General features: G+C 39.4%; 1 protein-coding gene across 1 annotated transcript; it reads left to right on the plus strand.

The window, feature by feature from the left end:
* The first annotated feature begins 3,875 nt into the window (after positions 1-3,875).
* LOC145119385 (uncharacterized) lies at positions 3,876-22,137 on the plus strand. The gene is made up of 4 exons (XM_079055039.1): positions 3,876-3,987; positions 4,156-4,253; positions 20,291-21,124; positions 21,271-22,137. Exons 1-4 carry the CDS (start codon positions 3,876-3,878, stop codon positions 22,135-22,137), a joined length of 1,911 nt encoding a protein of 636 aa, XP_078911165.1.
* The last annotated feature ends 531 nt before the right edge of the window (positions 22,138-22,668 follow it).

Raw genomic sequence — 22,668 nt, forward strand, 5'->3', positions numbered from 1 at the left:
AAACATCTGAATGAGAAATGGACCGAAGAGACTCGACGAGTCGCTTAGCCGACTCGACGAGTCGGATAAAGATTGCCAGTATAGATTCTGCATGAACTCGCGAGTCAGTAAGAGGACTCGACGATTCAGTTAGGGTTTTCCCCGACATTTGGATACACATGAACTCGACGAGTTGGTTGGAAACTCAGCGAGTCAATTAGGGTTTTTATGATTTCCTGAGTTCTTATGGAACTCGACGAGTTGCTAGCTGCACTCGATGAGTTGGGTCAAAATGGACTGTTGACTTTGACCGTTGACTTTAACTTTGACCAAGGGTTGACCAGTTGGACTTTTGAGGGTATTTTGGTAAGTTGGGATTCTAATGGACTTGGTCCATGGTGGTTATAGGTGGTTGAGTTCGTGGCGGTGATTCGGGAGTTTGATCTTATCACTACAGTTCGACATCGTGAGGTGAGTTCTTCTCACTATATCAACAGGGTCTAAGGCACCAAGGTCGCCCTTTATGATTTGTATCCTGGTTATAGGATGGTTACTATGTTAGTGATATGTTAGATCGGTATCCTGGTTATAGGATGGTTGTTATGTTAGTGATCTGTTAGATCGGTATCCTGGTTATAGAATGGTTGCTATGTTAGTGATCAGTTAGACCGGTATCCTGGTTATAGGATGGTTACCATGTTAGTGATCTGTTAGATCTGTATGACTATCTATAATTGCTAGCTAGCATATGATATTCATGTGTACATGATTGTTGGTTTGGGGAGTGGGTTGAGGAAGGTCCTACTTTGTGCTGTAGGCCAAGATACCCAGGGCGGACCGGATAGACTGCAGACCCAGTTAGGGCATACTAATCAGGCCAAAGGCCCGACGAGCGGTCTGGATAAGCTGAAGTCCCTAAGAGGCGGTCCAGATGTGCTGATGGCTCGGAGAGCGGTCCAGATAGACTGATGGCATGTGAGGCGGTCCAGTCAGACTGATGGCTCATTATGCATGTTGTGTTTGTTTATATGATATGGTTATATATGTATGGCGTTGGTATTTTGGGGGAACTCACTAAGCTTCGGGGGCTTACAATTGTTGATTATGTTTCAGGTACTTCTGATGATCGGGGGAAGGCGAAGGCGTGATCGTGCACCTCCTTATGTTTTCATGATTTGATTCTGGGGATACTCTGATGTTTAAACTATTTTGAAAACAAATTGTAATAACTTAATGGTTTTTAAATGTATGTAAAGTTTTTAATTGGCTTGATTTTTATGGATGCGACAAGTTGGTATCAGAGCCTTGGTTTGAGTGAGTTGGAGGAAACACCTGTGTGTCTCCAGTCTCAAACTAAGGACAAGATTTTAAAATGATTTTTCAAATGGTTTTCAAAATATAAAGGAGGATGCAAGTGTACGATCAGTCGGAGCTCGCGAATAGACACCAAAATACCTTACGGATTTTTTCATTTATGTGATATGTTAGAACAGTATGCTAGTACTAGGCTAGGGATCTTCAGGAATTGCATGATAAAATTGCCTGATTATATGATGCCTGATAGCCTAGGGATTTCCTTATATGAAATTGACATCATTACTGTAGTTTCTTAGTGTATGCATCATAGTTGTACATAATTAAGATCTTATAGCCGGAGAATGTTTGGTTTGGCCTTATTTCCTGTTCTTGTATGATTAAGGGCTTAGGGTAGGATCATATAGTCGAAATTCTATAGGGTCCAGCGTTATGTATGACTAGCATACACTAGTGTTGAAGGGTTGGTGGAAGTTTCATGGATGGGTGAGTGATTTAGGGGTCAGTCCTCCAGTTATGAGATGTGTAGCTTTCCTCTAGGAGTGAGGATTGAGTGCACGACATACTTATATATAGTGATATGGCGTTGTGATGATACTTGAGACAAATATGGGTAGGTGTGGAAGGTAGTATGGGCCCGTACTACTAAAAGCACATGACCCATACACATAGCAAGGAAGTCACAACCCCTAGGGTTTTGTTGGGAGTTGGTTCCCGGATCATTATACGGAATATCTGATATCTTCATGGTATATTTTCAGCATGATGGTTACTCGACGATTTGTGACTGGATCCGGGTCAGGATTAGGAGGTGTTGGGTCTAAAATTTGGTTTATACTTTGCTTTTCTAGGAAATTGTAATTTTTTGTCTAGGACTGAAAACTGTTCACGGCTCAGGTGGTGTTTACAGCCGTGAACTGTTTCACGGCCGTGAACTTGTTCACGACCCATGTCCATCATATAAATAGATGTGTAATGTGAGGAGTGCATGAATTAGTGTATGGTAGACAGAGAAAGTTAGAGAGAAGAGAGGAGCTGAAGTGTGTGTAAGTTGTGTGTGAATCTTGTATTTGGATCTTCATTCTAATCAAATCATACAAGATTCATCATCTTCTTCTTCTCCTTCTTCTTCATTAGACATGGCATCATCCGTTTGATTGAGATTTCGAACCATCAAACGGATCTGAATGATACACAAGCAGATTTGGGAATTACAAGTGGTATCAGAGCTTGGATTGTATTAATCAATTTTGTCAGATCTAGAGCTTATTTGATCTTATTTTTGAAGGATTTTTGCGTTTTTGGATAGATCTCTGAAAATTAGGGGGGTTGTGCTTTGCATTTTTGGTAAAAACTAGTTTTGGATCGAGTTTTGGAGCAAAAAGGGGCAAAAATCGCTGTTTTTTTCGTATCTGAAGCTGGTTTACGGCCTCTGAAGGGTTCTCGGCCTTTGAAGGGTGTACGGCCGTAATCAGTTTACGGCCCGAAGTTTACGGCCCAGCGAGTCTTTGATCATCAGCAGTGTACACTTAAAAAGGGAAAGGAAAAGTTGGGGTGTCGGGGATCGAACCCGGGTCTCTTGCCCCATTGCTTCGCCGCCTTACCACTTGATCTAGCAACGTTATGAGCCTTCGAAATTTAAATCATATAGTCTTCGCAGCAGCTTGTTTACTTAAAAAAAAGGAGGAAACGTTTTGGGGGTTGCCAGGTATCGAACCTGGGTCCCTTGTGTCATCAACCAACGCCTCTTCCATTTGATCTAGAAAGGAACTCGTTAATCAGCTTCACCTTTTAAAATCTTAAGGCTTCGTTGTTTCTTCCCAATTTCACATTTATAGCACTTTTTGCCCAAAAATCAATTTTCCAAACTTTCAAATTTCATTTTCAATCAAAAGTTTTGATTTTTAATTTTTGAATTTTATTTTTGACCTTTGACCTTAAAAAAAATTAACTTTGACTTTCAAGTTTGCCTTTGACTTTAAATTTTGACTTTCTTGTTTAACCTTCAAATTTTTAAATTTAGTTTTTCGGTTTGACTTTTAAGTTTGATTTTTTTTAAATTTGACTTTTAAGCTTGACTTTCTCGGTTTATAGTCAAAGGGCATATTTTTAGAACAATGAGTTCTTCAAACACCAAAGTCAATGAAATTTCTTGTTCTCAAACATGCATTGATAATGTTAAAATTTTACTTGAGCATATCAAATTATTACGTAGAGAGAACGAGGACCTAAAATACGAAGGATATCAACTCAGGAAAGGACAGAAACCTCTAAAATCACAACTAGAAGCCAAAACAAAAGATTTTAGGAAACTTCAGGAAGAGTATAGCAATAAATGTGCAAACTATAGATTTATGACAGAACAACTTGCTGAGTTAACTGCTGAACTGGACACATTGAAAAATAAGTTTGAAAATGCATATTTTAATTTCAAAAAATTTGATGTGTCAAGTGAAGTAGTTGCGTCAATGATGGAAAATAGTTTGAGATTTAAAAATAACCAGCAAAAGGGTTTAGGGTATGATAAAGTGCATCCTCCTTTTAATCACACCTATCAGTATAACCCTTTGACAAAAGAGGAAATGGACAGAGAGGCACATCTCAAATATGGCAAACCTGATGTATTTGTGTCGGAATGTGGTCCTCAGGTTGCAAGTACTGATGTTTCTTCTTCTTATGCAGATCAACCACCAAGTCATTGCAAGCAAGCAGCTGAAGAGAGTGTGTCTGATAATAAAATTGTATCAAAGTCTGATGACTCAAATTTTTTCGATATATTTGATGATATCTTTGATAATTCTGCCGTGGTTGTGCCAGAAAGTGTTGAGCTAAACGATTCTAATGCTTCTACTTCTTGTGCAGGTAAAGTAGTAGACGATGAGGACAACGAGAACAGAACTAATTCTAGTTCTGCAAATTTTGATGATTATCAAACAAATAACTCCTTGAACTCTGAATCTGTTGCTTCTAACTCAGTTACTTCTGATCAACCTGCTGTTGAGAAATACAGGCCACCAAATCAAGTGAAACAGCCAGCCTGCTGCAAGTGTGAATGTGGGAACAACCAGGAACAAGGCAATGATACGCCACCAGGGGCAGGAAGAAACAACTTCCCAGTGAAGAAAAAGACTTGCTTTCACTGTGGAACACCTGGACACATTGCCAGAAATTGTCCAAATCGCGCATACGTTCCCTACTATGCACAAGGGTGGCAGAACGTGCCAAGAGGGAAATTTTCCAAAAGAAACCCGTCAAGGTCACGTTCAGAAAATGGCGACTGGAATGGCACGAAGGGCAAGAGTTCAACTCCCAAGGCCAAGAAATCAACTCCCAAGGGAAAGAAGGGAATGTCGGCCCAGAAGCCAATTTCAAGAAATGCTCCAACGAAACCAAAACCGGCTAGGTCAAAGTCATCTCGACAGCAGACCTCAATTTCAAAATCAAGTGCCGAGGCACCCATCCGCTCAAAAAAGAAATGGGTTAAACCCGACTACAGATGGGTACCAAAGGTTCAATCTCCCAAATCATCTAATGCGTCTAATATTTCTTCATCTTCTGTTTGTGATAAACAGGATATGTCATGGGAGAGAGTTCCTTGCATAGATGACAAAGGTCAAACCCAGTTTCAAAATGGATTGGGTTCCAAAGACCAACTAATCCCGCTCTGTGTCGGAGCAGCTATGGAGGCATATCATCAGACTTCGGTTTGTTGGTAGTGGCTGTTCCAGGCACATGATAGGAGGCATCTCTCAACTGTACAACACTCAGAACATTGTTTGAGAGTATGTGTCCTTTGCGGGAAAGGAAGAAAGGAAGGGATCACTCATGGGGTTTGTGCTTAACGATGTGAAGAATTTTCGGATATGTTCTGAGATTATGCGTGCTGTTCTCAGACCTTCTGAATGCAAATTCAATCGGTGACTTACGGTTTGAGTTTTCTTCTCGATACTCCTCAGTTTATCTTACATTGATTCATTTCAAAGACAATTTTCTTTAATTTCCTTATATGTCTTTCTTTAGTAGGTATAGTTTTGGGAAGTGATATGAAGTATAGTGCTAAAGGGCAATTTATGATGTGTGTAATGCACTAAAGCCGAATTGTCTAGACTCTGTATTCAATGTGCTGGTAGGCACAAAGGATTCAAAAGGACTAGACATTGATTGAACATGAAAGGACTAGACAATATAGACTTAGATAGTTTCATTTGCACTGACCATACGACGCTCGGGTAGATTGAGCAGTGAGATAAACACGGGAACCCACGAGATACACTAAATTAATACGCATCTAGAACTGTGGCTTAACTCTTCCTTGATATACAGACTTATGTCCTTAATTCTGGTTCTGATAGGGCGACTGGGGGGTTCTGATAAAGTAGGTCTGTAGGAAATTATTTTCTTGCTTTCTATCTGTCAGTCATATGTTGCTTCCTCTGCGTGATTGGAAGAGATCCGACCTGGATTGCAACATATGCAACTCTACATCTACGCACCTCCTTATCTATGAAATTCTTTCTATCTGTTAGCCATATGATGTCCCCTCTGTGTGATCGGAAGATCCGACCTAGGACACAGCATATGCAACATTCTACCTCTCAATCCCTCTATCTCTGTTAGTCATATGTTGTCCCTTTTGTGTGATTGGAAGACATCCGACCTGGGATACAACATATGCACTTCTATATCTGACTTCTTTCTTAATGATTGAATACTCACCTAAAGTAAGGAGTTCTTTGGAAGTTCTTGATTACCGGGGTATATCGGGAAGTGGGAAACATGTTCTAGTGCATCTAAAATTGAACCATTTAATAGGTTGTCTGTAGATCTTGCTGCTTAATTTAAGTGGAAAATAATATCCTTGGTCGTCGTCAGCTAAATGTCCATTTAGGAATATATATCACAATGACTTGTCACTTATAATCTGTCCAAATTGTCAACATCCTTTGTGTTTAAGTGTATCACAATACCGGTGATTGACCAGATCTAAACATGCAGGTGTGTGTGCAGATAAACGATATTGGATTGCCTGACAACTTTGATCCCAAATATTTTTGTTTTTGTTAAATTTGTTCATACTTTTCCTCTATGCACAAATTTAGGGGGAGAATCAAAAAAATTCAAAAATCAAACAAAAAGCAGAAAATTAAAAATCCAAAAATAGTGTTATTTCTGTTTTATTTCTTGTTAAGAAAAATCAAAAATTCAAAAATATTTTTGTTTCCGTTTTGTGTGCTAAATTTTCTTTTAAGTTTTGTTTTGTCTTGAAAAGTGAATTCATATGTAGATGAGACTCATGGAGACTGTATCGAGATTTCTGAGCCAAGGCTTCATCCATGATCTTCGAAGAATTCTCATTCGAAGGAGCAAGAAATGAAGACTATTCTTTCAACATTCAATCTTTCAACCCCAGAAGCAAGGTCAAGCTGTTCTTGAAGATTATGTGACAGATTGCATTGAAGCCTCCTCAATCAATTTGCTACTATCTTGTACCTGCTGAAGTGATCCGGAAGATTAGTTCTCTCTGATATTCTCTGTGACGATTCTCAAGCTGGAAGCGCTATCTTTCAAGAATCAGTACATCAAGCCTCCTCACCCAATGTGCGTTCAGAGTCAAATTCTGAAGAAAATCCCAACTGCTCAAGATGAAGTCATTCATTGAAGATTCATCAAGTTCATCTTGAAGTTGTGAAGAAATCGAAGATAAACGCTGAAGCCAAGCTCCAAATGAAGATTAACAAGAAAGGCCAGCTACTTTTTTAGGGGGAGGTTGTTGGGTCAATTAGAAAAGAAAGCTATAAACCAAGGGGGAGATTGATGGGTCTAAAATTTGGTTTATACTTTGCTTTTCTAGGAAATTGTAATTTTCTGTCTATGACTGAAAACTGTTCACGGCTCAGGTGGTGTTTACGGCCGTGAACTGGTTCACGGCCGTGAACCTGTTTACGGCCCATGTCCATCATATAAATAGATGTGTAAGGTGAGGAGTGCATGAATTAGTGTATGGTAGAGAGAGAAAGTTAGAGAGAAGAGATGAGCTTAAGTGTGTGTAAGTTGTGTGTGAATCTTGTATTTGGATCTTCATTCTAATCAAATCATACAAGATTCATCATCTTCTTCTTCTCCTTCTTCTTCATTAGATCTGGCATCATCCGTTTGATTGGGATTCCGCACCATCAAACGGATCTGATTGATACACAAGTAGATTTGGGACTTACAGGAGGTGGCGGCCAGGAGGCACCAACACTGCTTGAGACTATCGGCCATATGCGGCCAGACAAGATTGACGCCAGGATCCGGTAGATCCTGCAGGATGAGGTTGTTGTGATGTTCCGGGCTCAGTTGTCGGAGATGTTTGGGTCTATCAAGACCGCCATGATGGACTATTTTGATGAACGTTATGCAACCCTCACTGAGACTGCTTCCGTAACAGCTTCAGCAGCTGTAACAGTGTTAGGGGAGGAGCCAGTCGGGCATTCCAGTACCAGGACCTAGATAACACGAAGCCCCCTACTTTTGATGGGACTCAGGACCCCATCAAAGCCATGAGGTGGCTATCTGACGTGGAGGGGTGTTTCTTCACATGTTCATGTCTCACTGACCAGAAGGTCAGATGTGCCCTGAACCTGCTGAGGTCCGGGGCAAAGGACTGGTGGAGGTTGATGACTGGATCGTATTATGATGATCAGAGAGCTGCGGTTACTTGGGAACAGTTCAGAGATATGTTCCACGCTCGCTACATTCCACAGGTCGAGCGAGAGCGGCTAGCTCAGGAGTTTCTGGATTTGAGATAGGATGCAGAGTCGGTGATGGAGATCACCCGTATGTTCACTGAGAGGGCGATGTTTTGCCTGGAGTTTGCTTCTGAGCAGGCTCAGATGACACATTATCTGAGCATGCTCAAGACTGATATCTGACAGTTTGTTGCTACCCAGCGATGTGATACATTGATGGATTTCCAGGAGGCCGCTAGGCGGCATGAGCTAGAGATTGAGATGTAGTTGAGGGAGTAGCGGAAGGCCCAGACACAGTCACAGCCGGCGCCAAAGCGGTCTAAGACCGCTGATTCTAGGTTTGGAGGACAGTAGGGCCGCACTTGTGGCAAGTGCGGGAAGGGTCACTCTGGGTTCGTAGATCGGGTAGCGTGTGTTGCAAATGCGACAAGGAGGGGCATTTTGCGAGGGATTGTCGCCAGCCAGTCCCGGTTGAGGATATGAGAATCTGCTACCAATGCCATCAGGTTGGTCACATGAAGACCAACTGTCCACAGCTAGCTACCAGACCGGCGCAGGCTCCAGCATCGGCTACACTGAGGATTACTAATGGGAGTTAGGGTGGAGAAGCGCCCCCGAGGACTCCGGGACGGGCCTTCCAGCTTACAGTCGAGGAGGCCAGGACAACACCAGATACAGTTGCTAGTATGTTTCTACCTCTTATCTTACTGTTTATGATTATATTGTGAACTTTCCTTTGCCTTATGCGTGAATTGTTAGGTCATTAGAAGTATCAGGAGAATTTCAGTATCAAGGATTGTAGATGGTTAGGATCCAGGGATGCATTGAGGATGAGAAGTTAGGATAGATAATCACCATTCTAGGGTCAGTAGTTGTGATTTGGAGTTTCAGAAGTGTTCAGCTGGGATTCAGGCTTCTCTTGAAGTTCGGTTGCTCCGAGCCAGGAGGGTTGTTCTGCGGAGGTTATTCATTCCATGGTTAAGTATGGTAATACCTAGTAGGGACTGTTAAGTTGTGTTTTGGTTTCGCCACCAGTAGATAGTGGTTAGTGTCCCAAGTGGGGGAGAATTGGGAATTCTCAGATGGAGCATCAGCCATTGAGGATTTTGTTTAGCTGCCAGGACTCGGCAGTACATTCAGCACGGGTATGCGGGTTATTTAGCGTATGTGGTGGATACGCGGGTCAGGGATCAGACCACGTTTTCCCGAGAGGGTGGATGATCAACATGAGGTCTAGAGTTAGGCCGAGATTATAGTCTGCGGATTGGATCAGGAGTTTGAAACCCAAGTGGGGGAGAGCTGGCTATTTGGGAGAGGGCACCAGGATGGGTCTAAGGTTATGCTCAACAGACTTAGGGCGGTCCGGATAGGCTGAATGCCCTAAGAGGCGATCCAGATGTGCCGATGGCCCGGAGAACGGTCCAGACATGCTGAAGGCCTGGTGAGGCTGTCCAGACATGTTGAAGATTCTGAGAGTGGTCCAGATAGGCTGAAGGCCCAGTGAGGCGGTCCAGTTATGCTGAAGACTCTGTATGTACTATGATTAGACCTACGTTTTGGTATTGAGCATACTGCTTTATGATAATAACCTGTGGAATTGTACATTCCGTGCTTGCGAGTTATCACTTATAGAGTTCCCTTAGGGACAGTCGGTAGTCATATAGGAGGGTCGGGAAACCCTTGTGTAGTCACTTGTTCCAAGAAGGGAATCATGCGTGGTAGAATTTCAGTAATTGTGATGCTTGTTTGGTGATGTGAGGAATGTTGATTTGGCCCTTCGGGCAGCAGAGGAAAGTGGGTACCTTCGGGCCCGAAGCAATGAGCCACTGACGAGAAGACGACAGTGTCGATAGGTTATCGGAAGCAGTAAGGATTGAGGGGAGTATCAGTCAGGTATCAGAAGGAGTACGGTGGAATGTTGCCCATAGTCTTACATGTTTACAAGTTGTTGTTAGGGGCGGATGTAAGGTGGAGGTTCTTGGTTGATCATTTTCTTTTTTCACGCCGAAGATTTGTAACGGCATGGTAAAGATTCAGAGGTTATACTAAGGTTTTGGGTATCATATGGATTCAGATTGTGAAAGGTTCGCTATCAACCGGTTTGAGGGTCTTCTCTGCATGACTTGTGGTAGTTTCAGTCAGAAACTTGGGGTGGATTCATGGATGGCTATTTCAAGATGGCTTATAGTGGAAACTTGCGTTGGGGATCGCAAGTGTATCCGTGTGAAGCATGCACTCTAGAGGTCGGTGAGGTAAACAGGGGGAAAACGTTTTCTTGTAGGATGGATCGTGAGTGGCAGGTGAAAGGTATGATATCATCTACATAAATCAAGGGTTGTTGGGTTAGAGCGTCCCTGTCTGTCAGGTTCTGAGAACCGGGTTGGATCTCGCTCCTGATTATCTATGGCAACACATTGTATTGGGAGGGTTGAGGCGGTCCTGCTCGATGTAGTAGGCCAAGATACCCGGTGCGGGCCGACTGTAAGTCGTAGGCACGAAGACTCAAGAGGAGCGGTAGGGTAGAGGCGGTAGGCCGACAAACCCTGAGAAATTCAATCCGGTGGTTGATTAGATTCGACATATTGATATTCCGGCCCGAGGCTGATCGGGCCAGTCGTAGGTGTTGTGGTTATGCGTTAACAGTTGACTGTTACTGTATGTAGATTCGGGAGCTGAAGGAAGCATTATCCTGTCAGCTTAATAAGGGTGCTCCTCCTAGTTTGCCTCCTGTAGCCTTGTTATCTTTGAAAATTCGGTCATTGAATGAGTTCCCTTGAAAGAATATATAATCCCTTCTCCAGCAGAGGATTATCGGCAGCCGTGTATGATCCATGATTGTGTCCTGGGAAGGAATCCAGGTTTTTCAGGGTGTGAACCGCTTCATGAAGAAAGGCATTCGGGTTCCCGATTTATCGGGCCATTTCGAGTTTTGGCAAGGTTAACAAGGCAGCGTATCGACTGGGTCTTCCGAAGGAGCTCAGCCAGATTCATAGCACTTCATATGTCTTGCAGTTGCGAAAGTGCGTGTCGGGCGAGGACGTCGTGGCATCATTGGGTGATCTTTAGGACGATGAGCGCCTGAACTACGTCGAAGAGGCCGGTGGCCGTCTTGGAACGAGAGGTAAGGTTCTGCGTAGCAAGGGGGTACCTTTGGTAAAGGTACAAGTAGCAGCATCGGAAAGGATCAAAGTAGGCTTGGGAGCCGGAGGCTGCAATGCAAAAGCATATCCGGATTTATCCACTACAGCAGGCTTCGAGGACGAACCCTAGTTCAAGTGGGGGAGAGTTGTAACATCCCGAGTTCCGAGAATAAGATTTTGAGGATTTAAAGCAATTAAAGAAGCCTACTCGACGAGTTGGAGGCCCCAACTCGTCGTGTAGATATTTGTCAGCCCCCGTGTTTTATGAGGTCTACTCGACGAGTCGGAGGACCCCGACTCGACGAGTAGGAGCTGGAAAATGAAACTCTAATTTTTAGGGTTTTCACCCTATTTAAAGGACCTTAAGTCCTTTCCTCCATCCCCTTACCACCTCTTGACGGCCAGAAGAAACCCTAATTAGTCTAGACCTTGTTCTTGAGTGTTTGTGAGGTTTAAAGAGTGTTTTGGTGCATTTTGTGAGGAAGACTTGAAGTCTAAGGAGCTTGGGGCAAAGAGAAGTTTGTGGATCTGACTCTATTTCATTTTGGCATCATCTGGAAGGTAACAAGTCGTTACCTTGACTTATCTTTAGCTAGATCTCCTCATGCTTAGGTTTAGGGCCATTTTTAGCATATTTGGGAGTTATTTTGGGGTATTGGGCATGATCTGAATTTGTAACTTCAGATCTAGACTCCTCTTGGTCCCTATAGTCATAAAGTTATCAGATTTAGCAAGCATTGGCCCTTCTCTTTGGGTTAAACCTTTCCCTTAGCTTGGTTTTGGCATTTAGGACCATGCATATACGTAAAGTTTGCAACTTTACGTGGAAACCATGCCCTAGGAGGTTAGATCTGCAATATGGAGCCTTGGGGTGGCTTAAAAACATCTGAATGAGAAATGGACTGAAGAGACTCGACGAGTAGCTTAGCCGACTCGACGAGTCGGATGAAGATTGCCAGTATAGATTCTGCATGAACTCGGCGAGTCAGTAAAAGGACTCGACGATTCAGTTAGGGTTTTCCCCGACATTTGGACACACATGAACTCGACGAGTTGGTTGGAAACTCAGCGAGTCAATTAGGGTTTTTATGATTTCCTGAGTTCTTAAGGAACTCGACGAGTTGCTAGCTGCACTCGATGAGTTGGGTCAACATGGACTGTTGACTTTGACCGCTGACTTTGACTTTGACCGAGGGCTGACCAGTTGGACTTTTGAGGGTATTTTGGTAAGTTGGGATTCTGATGGACTTGGTCCATGGTGGTTATAGGTGGTTGAGTTCGTGGCGGTGATTCGGGAGTATGATCTTATCACTACAGTTCGACATCGTGAGGTGAGTTCTTCTCACTATATCAACAGGGTCTAAGGCACCAAGGCCGACCCTTTATGATTTGTATCCTGGTTATAGGATGGTTGCTATGTTAGTGATCTGTTAGATCGGTATCCTGGTTATAGGATGGTTGTTATGTTAGTGATCGGTTAGATCGGTATCCTGGTTATAGGATGGTTGCCATGTTAGTGATCCGTTAGATCTGTACGAGTATCTGTACTTGCTAGCTAGCATATGATATTTATGTGCACATGATTGTTGGTTTGGGGGATTGGGTTGAGGCAGGTCCTGCTTTGTGCTGTAGGCCAAGATACCCAGGGGCGGACCGGATAGACTGCAGACCCGATTAGGGCATACTGTCAGGCCGAAGGCCCGACGAGCAATCCGGATAGGTTGAAGTCCCTGAGAGGCGGTCCAGACGTGCCGATAGCTCGGAGAGCGGTCCAGATAGACTGATGGCCTGTGAGGCGGTCCATTCAGACTGATTGCTCATTATGCATGTTGTGTTTGTTTATATGATATGGTTATATCTGTATGGCGTTGGTATTTTGGGGGAACACACTAAGCTTCGGGCTTACAGTTTTTGATTATGTTTCAGGTACTTCTGATGATCGCGGGAAGGAGAAGGCGTGATCGTACACCTCCTTATGTTTTCATGATTTGATTCTGGGGATACTCTGATGTTTAAACTATTTTGAAAACAAAATGTAATAACTTAATGGTTTTTAAATGTTTGAAAAGTTTTAAATTGGCTTGATTTTTATAGATGCGACATAGGCTTTCGAGTGTAGGGCTAGGAGGACAAAGGAGGCTGAGTAAATGAGGGTTTATTGTCCGTAAGGATGATTATATAGTGGCCAACCCCGGAAATTAGGGTTTTCAAAAGTCATTATGTGCGCCCCGCGTACACTTCTGTACGCCCAACGTACACCTCTGTATCCCCAATCAATTATTCGCATGAGTACGCTAAGCGTACTACTTGGTACGCCCCGTGTACTTGCTTTACATCTTGTACGCTAAGCGTACCTTGTGGTACACCCCACGTACAACTCAAGGACTAAAATGGACAATTTAAATAATACAAGGGCATAACAGAAACTTACCAGGATTCAAATGTTACACCAACACGGGTAGAAATCCTGAATGGATCAATGAATTGGGGACCCAGCTTGCCCCTCTTCCGAAATCAGATGGCACCTTTCCAAGGTGACACCTTCAGCAACACAAAGTCTCCCACCTGAAACTCGAGATCCGAACGGCGTTGGTCAGTGTAACTCTTCTGACGACTCTGTGCGACCCGCAACCTATCGCGTACCTACTGAATCAACTAATTGGTCTTAAGCACTACCTCAGTGCTTCCCGTGACCCGAATTATGACCTCTCCCCAACAAACCGAGGTCCTACACCTCCTTCCATACAACATCTCAAATGGTGGTCGATCAATACTAGCATGATAACTGTTGTTGTAGGAGAACTGTACCAGTGGAAGGTAAGTGTCCCAACTCCCTCCAAAATCCAGCACACAAGCCCTAAGCCCTAAGCGTGGGTTTATCTAATACTTAAAATCTCTATTTTCAAAGTACTTATGAATATTGTAGCAATTCCAATTGCAATGTCTTAAACTCAATCGACAATCTAAAATCAACTCATGACAGTCTTCAATCACTACTTACTTCCAAAATTAGAGCGATTATGGAATTTTGAATAATCTTAAAATTACTAGGGAAGTAAACATGCAAAGTGAAAGACAATAATAGATTAATTAACCATGGTTTCAAACTTGCTGAATATAAATAATTCTTATTATTTAATCACCATAGCAATTACAAATTTATTCATTGTATAATGTTTCGAGTAATCAACTAACCACTTGAATTAGATAACATCAGTCATTCCTATGTTACGAACATGCATACTATGCCCCTCTATGGTCCTTCCTTTGTGAACATACCCACTGGACACTATTCTAATGATGCACAGTTCACAACTCCAAATTCTTGTCGTTATGTAAGATATAGTGGAATATCATCTTTACATGCATTGTCTCCTGTGATGTCGAGGCTCTAAAGTCACATATACTTAACCTACAATATTATAGAATGTTCCACTGGAACTTGTTATTCAGAACAATTCCATGGTAACAAAGTCTCAAATTCAAGATACACTCCTTGAACACCTCTCTTGCATTAAAGATTCCAGCTCACATGTAGATTTTGCAAACATCTCCTATTATGGAAACATTTCCACATTCTTATATGACAATCAGTTCCTAACAAGAATCATATCAATCCAGAACATGTCACTATGGTCCCTAGTACCAATAACATACTCCTACTGTCCACAAGTAACCAGTCTCCAGTAAACCTCATAATTTTCTTGATAGTTGTTCAACAACTTTAGTCACATAAAATTCTAATCCTTTTTTCACAAAATGCTAAAGGCATTTGAAAATCAGAATAATCGAATATTATAGCATATGTAATCGACCGTATATCCGAAGCGTATGTGACTCGAATTATTATTACATGGGTCTAATATCTGTTCAATTCCTTGTTATAATATTTTCATATATAGAATCTCCAATGTTGAAACATTTTAACATGCTATTCATATATGTCTTTGACTAAGTTAAACTATAGAATCTAAACCTTTAGATTCATAATGAAGTATGAGTTCCCTCTCCCTTAAGTCCACTTATAGCGCAACAGTTCCCAACTTTTGCAACTTGCAAATTAGAGACATTGTTCCCTATAGATAGTATTATAAACATGCATTACCATCATAACAATTATTGCCAGCACTAACTTTGACACATACTCAGAAATCAACTGGACTTCTAGAAATCAACACGTTTTGACTTTCTCACGGAAGTGTAGAATCCTATTTCGCGATGCTTCGTCAAGCCTCTAATTAGGCTTCTTAAGCGTATGCACTTTATCTGGATAGTGTATGTGTTTAAACCCTTTCAAGACGTAATAAACATATCTCCTAAAAGTTTAAACATTTTACTTTCATTCCTCACAATTTGAAATATGAAGAGGGATGCCGTAATCATATTGTGAATTTGAGAATGCAATTAATACAAACAATATATGTATTGATTTTTATCAGATCCTTCAAATTTACTAGCGAAAGTGTTTCCTCATAACCATTTTCATTAATTAGAGTGAAATATTTTTCCAACTAGATTCGAAGGTGCATACGTTCTCATCCATGTAGAACCAACCTACAATAATAAGACAAGGTTTAGGACAATCCAAATTCAAATTTAGTTTCCTTCATCTACTGAACTTTGCTAATGTAAATTTTTTGTCCTCTGGCAGCACAAGGGCCTACCAGTGCTTCTGTGTTGTTAGCAACTCACCCATATTGATCAATGTACTTTCACTGACCAATGCGCTTTGCTTTTGCAGTTAAATGTAGAACATAGAACTCATAAGCATTACCAACTCAACGAAAGTGCATACAAATATGAATGTGCCAGTCAAACACGACAGCCTATCAACCTCAGGTCGTGTGCTAGTGATAACTAAAAGGATCATTGCCAGTTACTCTTGCAAGATCAAGATCATCATCACTCCTACTGACTTCTTCACATGTGAGTTTTCTCTCAAGGAACATTCTTTGACAAGCTAAAACAAACATTCAAAAGGTCATGACGAAACACTTCATAGAGTAAGACTTAGTTTATCTTTTGTTTCTTGATCCACGAAAAACATCAAAAACTCCATGTCTAAATGTGCTATAGTAAGAAACGATTATTACTCCACATATTAAGAGATGTTATCATCCTTATTAGTTTGAAAGGAGTTCTGAGATACAATTTACAGTTACTAGGGTATGACTCTAAAACTATATTTGGAATGAAACATGACCCATCTATGATCGAACCATTTCCAAAAATGTTCGATTCCTATTCTTAGTCATACAATCGCACTAATATGTTCTTTGAGGATCAATCGTGATACAATTTCACAATTACTAAGATGATCATAAAACATGTTACTAAAGCATTCTCCTTTCTTTTCAGATTGGAGAATCTTTTATATTTATGCCTAATAGATTCTTCCATTTATTCTGTTACTCTATGAATCTTTTCAAAAGTATCAGAATTATACTTAATCTTATAAATATAATCATACTTGTTGAAGCATCAGTAAATCATGACGAAAAGAGTTATCTTCCCTTGTGCTGGACCTGAAGTGTACATATCAACATGTACTAGATCTATTAGTCATTTACTTGCCTCACATAAGCATGTGAACAATGAATTAAGTTATAATCTTTCCACTGAACACGATTCTCACATATTATACAATTCGACTTAAACAACACCAAGTATCTGTCCAGTTGGTGGTGAGATTTCTTTTCACTTGGTCAATTATGACAATACTACAAGCGATATCATATGAATCAAATCCACAATTAATATTTCTATTAATAAAAGCTTAACCAACATTTTCATTAATGTCATTGCAAGGAAATAAGATCAGGCAATTACGTAAACCAAAACTTCACTTTTATGGAAATAAAATGAAAATTGGAACATGTCCTTACAATGCATGAAATGAAAAACTATATTTCTAAACATCTCCGAAGAGTAATAGCAATCTATTAAATTATCCTAACTCCCTAGAAGTAGCTCCAAATTCTAACCATCGAACCACGCGACCAAAGTCCATCTTTCACGATCTGATTTAGCTTACTTTTTTTAAGCTTCATTCTTTCTTTTAGATCCTGCAATACCATCAAATGTGATCATCACATTGTGTATTAAAATTCTATAGAATAGGAACTTATGGAGTGTTGGATCTATATGCTCAAGAATCATTATTGAGTGATGTTACTAATAACATATGATCCTATAGGGTCACGCCTTAATCAAGTTGGTACTTATGGAATATTTATTAAGTATTTGATATTAATAAATAAATTCAACTCTTGTATTTAATTAGAGAATAATTATTGTTTTATGAAAATAATAATAAAAGAAAGAACAAACTAGTCATAATATGATATGGTATCATATAATAAGTCATGTACACAGTTTGGGACATTTTGGCTTACCATGGTTTAGTTAATTGACTAGTCTTTGGTTAAAATAAGCTAGACATAATTTTTGTCTTCTTTTGTTAACCATATGGCCGAATTTTTTAAGCAAGCATAGGGCTTACTTGTCAACTTCACATCTTACATCCATACCTTGTCCCTTGTTGCTTTATGCTTTATGATACTTTAGAGTATTATAATCAAAAGGGATTACTTTGAATGGGCTATAAAAGGAGAGTGTTTGCATGAAGTTGGTAAGAGTTCCTTTGATATTCTTTCTTCCTTTCTTCTTGCACAAAGCCGAGAGCAAGAGGAGCTAAAAGCTCTCTTCACTTTGAAGTTGTTACTTGTCTTTTGGTGCTCACTTTGTGTCTTCCTTTTAGTGCTTAATTGTTTAAGCACTTAAGGCTTAAATAACAAAGTCATACAAGAGGAAAACTAGCATTTGAGTACCTTATTCTTGTTGGTGGATTACTTGTAGAGAAGATCAAGCTTCTTGTTCTTGCCATCTACTTCAACACCCCAAATCCAAGAGGGTCCAAAGGCATCAAAGGTTATTATTTCTAAACACCCTATGGTTGTTGTAACACCATTATAACCTCTTTAAAAGGATCCTTGATGGTTTGTTTTGTTGTCACACTCGAAATTTATAAGAAATGTTAAAGCTTCCGTTGTCGTTTTTTGTGAAAAACTATATATTTATGAAACAAAAATCCTTCAGTGGTATCAGAGCCATCTTTTTAATGTTAGAATGATTTTTATGTCATGATAATCTTTGGTTTTTGGAAAACAAGCATGGATTTCTTTTTGGCTAAATATATATCCATATTTGTTTTCTTTGCAACTTGTTGTTAAAAGTGTTTTTTTTATATAACCATTTTTCCATGCATTTTGGTTATATAAAGGTTGTCTTAGAAAAAACAAAGAGTTGTTTGTTGGTATGTTTGTTGTGTATAAACAAGCCATTAGGACATTTGTGATTACTATTTATTCATATGATGATGTAATAGATAAATAAGTATTATTTCATGCGATTATTTTTATGTGTAATAAATTAGTTTTAGACTAGTTGTATTTTATAAAAATGTAACAAGATGGAGCTTGAATATCCTATGAATATATAAAGCATGGTTGCAGAAATCGGGATTAATCGGCGATTAATCGTGGATTAATCGTTTGGCGTTCTCCAACCGTCGAGGATTAGGGCATTAATCGGAAATTTAGGATTAATTGGCCTTGGCGGGATTAATCGGTCAACAAAAGTCAACAAAAGTCAACAAAATTCGAAAAAAGTCAAAAACATTCGAAAAAGGTCAAAAAAATTTAAAAAAAATTCAAAAAACCAACTTTTTTTTTTACTCCAAAATTTTCAAATTTTCAAAATTTCAAATATTAAACCAAAATGTTCATATTTTTGTATTTTCAAATTTCCAAATTACAAATTTTCTTATTTTCTAATTTTGAAGTACTTGTTTTTCTTAAGATATATTAATATTTAATTAATTTTAATATATTATTAATAATCTATGGTCCCCGATTAATCCCCGCCAATACCGATTAATCCCTTAACACCAGTCGACCGTCGAGCTACCGTCGAGCGATTTTTGCAACCTTGATATAAAGACATGGAGTCCCTTTTTTTTAAGACCTTGAAGTGTCACATTAAGTCCTTTAGGAAATGACTTAATATTTGTTGTGATGACTCACAATAAATATTACTAGAAAAATGACTTTGTTTATACACTTTAAAATGCATACATGTCATGGTTATTTTGGTTATTGTAAAATGTTGTATGTATGAAAATATGTTTGCAATGCAAAAACATTTTCACAAAAATAACATCAAACTTGAGGTTTAGAGTTTTATATAAAAGTTTCAACATAAGATATCAAAATTGTTTTTTTTTTTTTTGTTAAAAAGAGTTTTTGAATATTTTTTAAAAACTCTAAAGTAGCCAAACTTTTTAAGATATAAAAAAGTTTAAAATAAATTTTTTTAAAACTTAATCTAAACTCCATAACTCAATAATAAAATGTTGTTTTATTAACAAAGTTAGAAACAGGTTCCAATCCGTATAACGTTGAATTAAAATTGAATATAAATTTTAACCGGTAAAATTGCATATAAAAAAAATTCAACTTTATGATTTTTAGAACACTTTAAATGTACCATGAAATATTTTATGCATGAAATATTCATGATACAAAATGTTTTAAAATGCTAGAATAATAAAACAATGATAATAAAAACATTTATTTACAAAACTCCAAATCCATGCAGTCCACTTAAAAATCACTTGGGATTTTTGTGCAATTCATATGGATTTTAGGGTCACCTTATTCATTTGAGTTGTCAAAAATAGTCAAGATGTTTTAGTATTTGCTTATGGGATAAAGCTCACCTAACCATTTGTGAAATATAACTCACATGTTTTTAAATGGATGATTTGATCAATTTCTTATGTGATAAACGTCAGCTAAGCATAAGAGTTTTGAGGCATAGATGGGATGAACATGCCATTTAAAAACAAAGTAATGTTTTTGGATCCTACAAATCTAAGAATTACATAAGAGTTGTAATTGGTTATCATAACCTACCGATCAAAAAAATCACTTGAGTTGTGGATCACCTCCTCAAGTTATTTTGGGTGATGTGGTTCTTAGCTTTTCAAAATCTAATTTTGAAGGGTAATTATTTTTGAAAATAATTTATATCAAATATAATAAAATGAATATCATTATTTTGTAGATGACTACCCCAACTGTAACCACCTCATCACTCACCATCCGATCCATCCTCCAAAAAGAAAAACTAAGTGGACCCAACTTTCTTGACTGGTTCAGACAACTGAGAATTGTCCTCAAGCTTGAGAAAAAGGACAATGTCCTTGATGAACCTATCCTAGAAGAGCTCCCAGCTAATGCTGCCAAAACATCGAAAGATGTTCGAGCGAAACATGTTAATGATTTGACCGAAGTGGCTTGCATCATGCTTGCAACTATGACTCCTGAACTTCAGAAAACTTTTGAGTTTCATGAAGAATTTGAAATGATTGAACAACTAAGAGTCATGTTTCAAGTTCAGGCTAAGCAGGAGAGGTTTGAGACCTTGAATGTTTTCATTGGTTGCAAGATGGCTGAGGGATCTTCTGTGAGCGCACATGTACTCAAAATGAAAGCTTATGTTGAGCAATTTTCCCTCCTCGGATTCCCATTTGGGGATGAGCTAGCGACCGATGTGATCCTAGCCTCATTTTCTAAGTCATTCAACCAATTTGTGATGAACTTCACAATGAATAACTGGGAGAGGAGCATCAATGAGCTTCATAACATGCTAAAAAATGTTGAGGAAAACATCAAGAAATCTGGGAACAATCAAGTGTTTATGATCCGTGAGGGTCAAATCTCCAAGAAGAAAACTGGTAATAATACCGGTAAGGGAAAGGCAAAGTTGCCAAGAAAGGCAAGGGCAAGGGAAAGGGCAAAGGGAAGCCTCCTTCTACTAACCCAACTCCTAAAACCAAGCCTAATGCTGACTTTGGTTGCTTTCACTACAATGAAAAGTGACACTGGAAGCGCAACTGTCCTAAATACCTAGAGGAACTTAAGAAGATCAAGGCCAACCAGGTTGGCACCTCAAGTATATATGTGATTGAATTACATGCATTCCATACTAATTCTTGGTTATTCGATACTGGAAGTGACACTAACATCTGCAATGATTTGCAGGGACTAAAGAATGTTAGAAAACTAAGAGATGGTAATTTGGAACTTCATGTTGGCAATGGCGCTCGAGTAGCTGTCAAAGTCATAGGGCAATATCATCTTTTGCTTCCAAATGGCCTCAATCTTATTTTGAACAATTGTTGTTATGTACCTAGTATAACTAGGAATATTATCTCTACTTCTCGCTTGTATGAACAAGGTTTTCATTATAAGTTTGGCTTTGATTCTGAAAACATTTCTGTGTTTAAAGATAATGTGTTTTATTTTGAGACTAGTCCCAAAAATGGAATATATGAAATCGATTTAAATGGTTCATACACAAAGGATAATTCAGTGATCAACTTAAATAAGAAGACAAAGTTAGACTCAAATAAAACTTATTTATGGCATTGTCGACTTGGGCACATAAGTAAAACTCGCATTGCTAAGCTCCAAAAGGATGGGATCTTAGAGTCAACATGCTCAAAGTCTTTTGATGTATGTGAATCATGTCTATGTGGTAAGATGACCAAAGCTCCTTTTACTGGTGTTGGTGAAAGAGCTTCGGATCTATTAGGATTCATACATACTGATGTATGTGGACCATTTAGAACAATGACTAGAAGCGGTGAAAGATACTTCATTACATTTACTGATGATTACAATAGATTTGGATATGTGTATCTCATGAAACACAAAGATGAAGCATTTGATGTCTTCGGGGTTTTCCAAAATGAAGTACAAAATCAACTTGGTAAAAATATTAAAACCAAACGATCAGATCGTGGTGGTGAATATCTAAGCTATGAGTTTGATGAACATCTGAAGAATTGTGGCATAGTGTCACAACTCACTCCACCGGGAACACCTCAGCATAATGGTGTCTCGTAAATAAGAAATCGTACTCTACTTGATATGGTGCGATCGATGATGAGTCATACTTCCTTTCCTCGTTCATTTTGGGGTTATGCCCTTGAAACCGCAGCTCGAATTGTAAACATGGTCCCTACTAAAAAGGTTAGTAAGACTCCTTACGAGTTATGGCATGGAAAGGTGCCATCGATGTCTTACTTAAAGATATGGGGTTATGAAGCATATGTTAAAAGAGAAACTTCTGACAAGCTTGACCCTAGATCGCAAAAGAGTATCTTTGTGGGATACCCAAAAGAAACCATGAGTTATTACTTCTTCTAGAAAGAAGATAACCGGGTGTTCATAGCCCGTAAAGCAATGTTTCTTGAAACTGACTTTATCTCGCATAAAGTAAGTGGGAGTCCCATTGACCTCGAAGAAATTCGAGAGACACAACCTTTAGTTGAGAATGATAATCAACAAAGCATTGTTGAACCTGAAGTTATCGTTCAGATGCCGGAAACCACACCAACTGTACGGCGCTCCGGTAGAACTCATCAGGAACCTGAC

Source organism: Lactuca virosa, chromosome 1 (genome assembly GCF_052849685.1).
Source record: "Lactuca virosa cultivar CGN04683 chromosome 1, Lactuca_virosa_CGN04683_v6, whole genome shotgun sequence".
NCBI classification, from domain to species: Eukaryota; Viridiplantae; Streptophyta; class Magnoliopsida; order Asterales; family Asteraceae; genus Lactuca; species Lactuca virosa.

Coding starts and splice junctions, on each gene's coding strand:
- LOC145119385 (XM_079055039.1), top strand. CDS start 3,876: ATGGACAGAGAGGCACATCTCAAATATGGCAAACCTGATGTATTTGTG. Junction 3,988..4,155: donor TTATGCAGATCAACCACCAA/GTCATTGCAAGC, acceptor CTTCTTGTGCAG/GTAAAGTAGTAGACGATGAG. Junction 21,125..21,270: donor GTGACACTGGAAGCGCAACT/GTCCTAAATACC, acceptor AATGATTTGCAG/GGACTAAAGAATGTTAGAAA.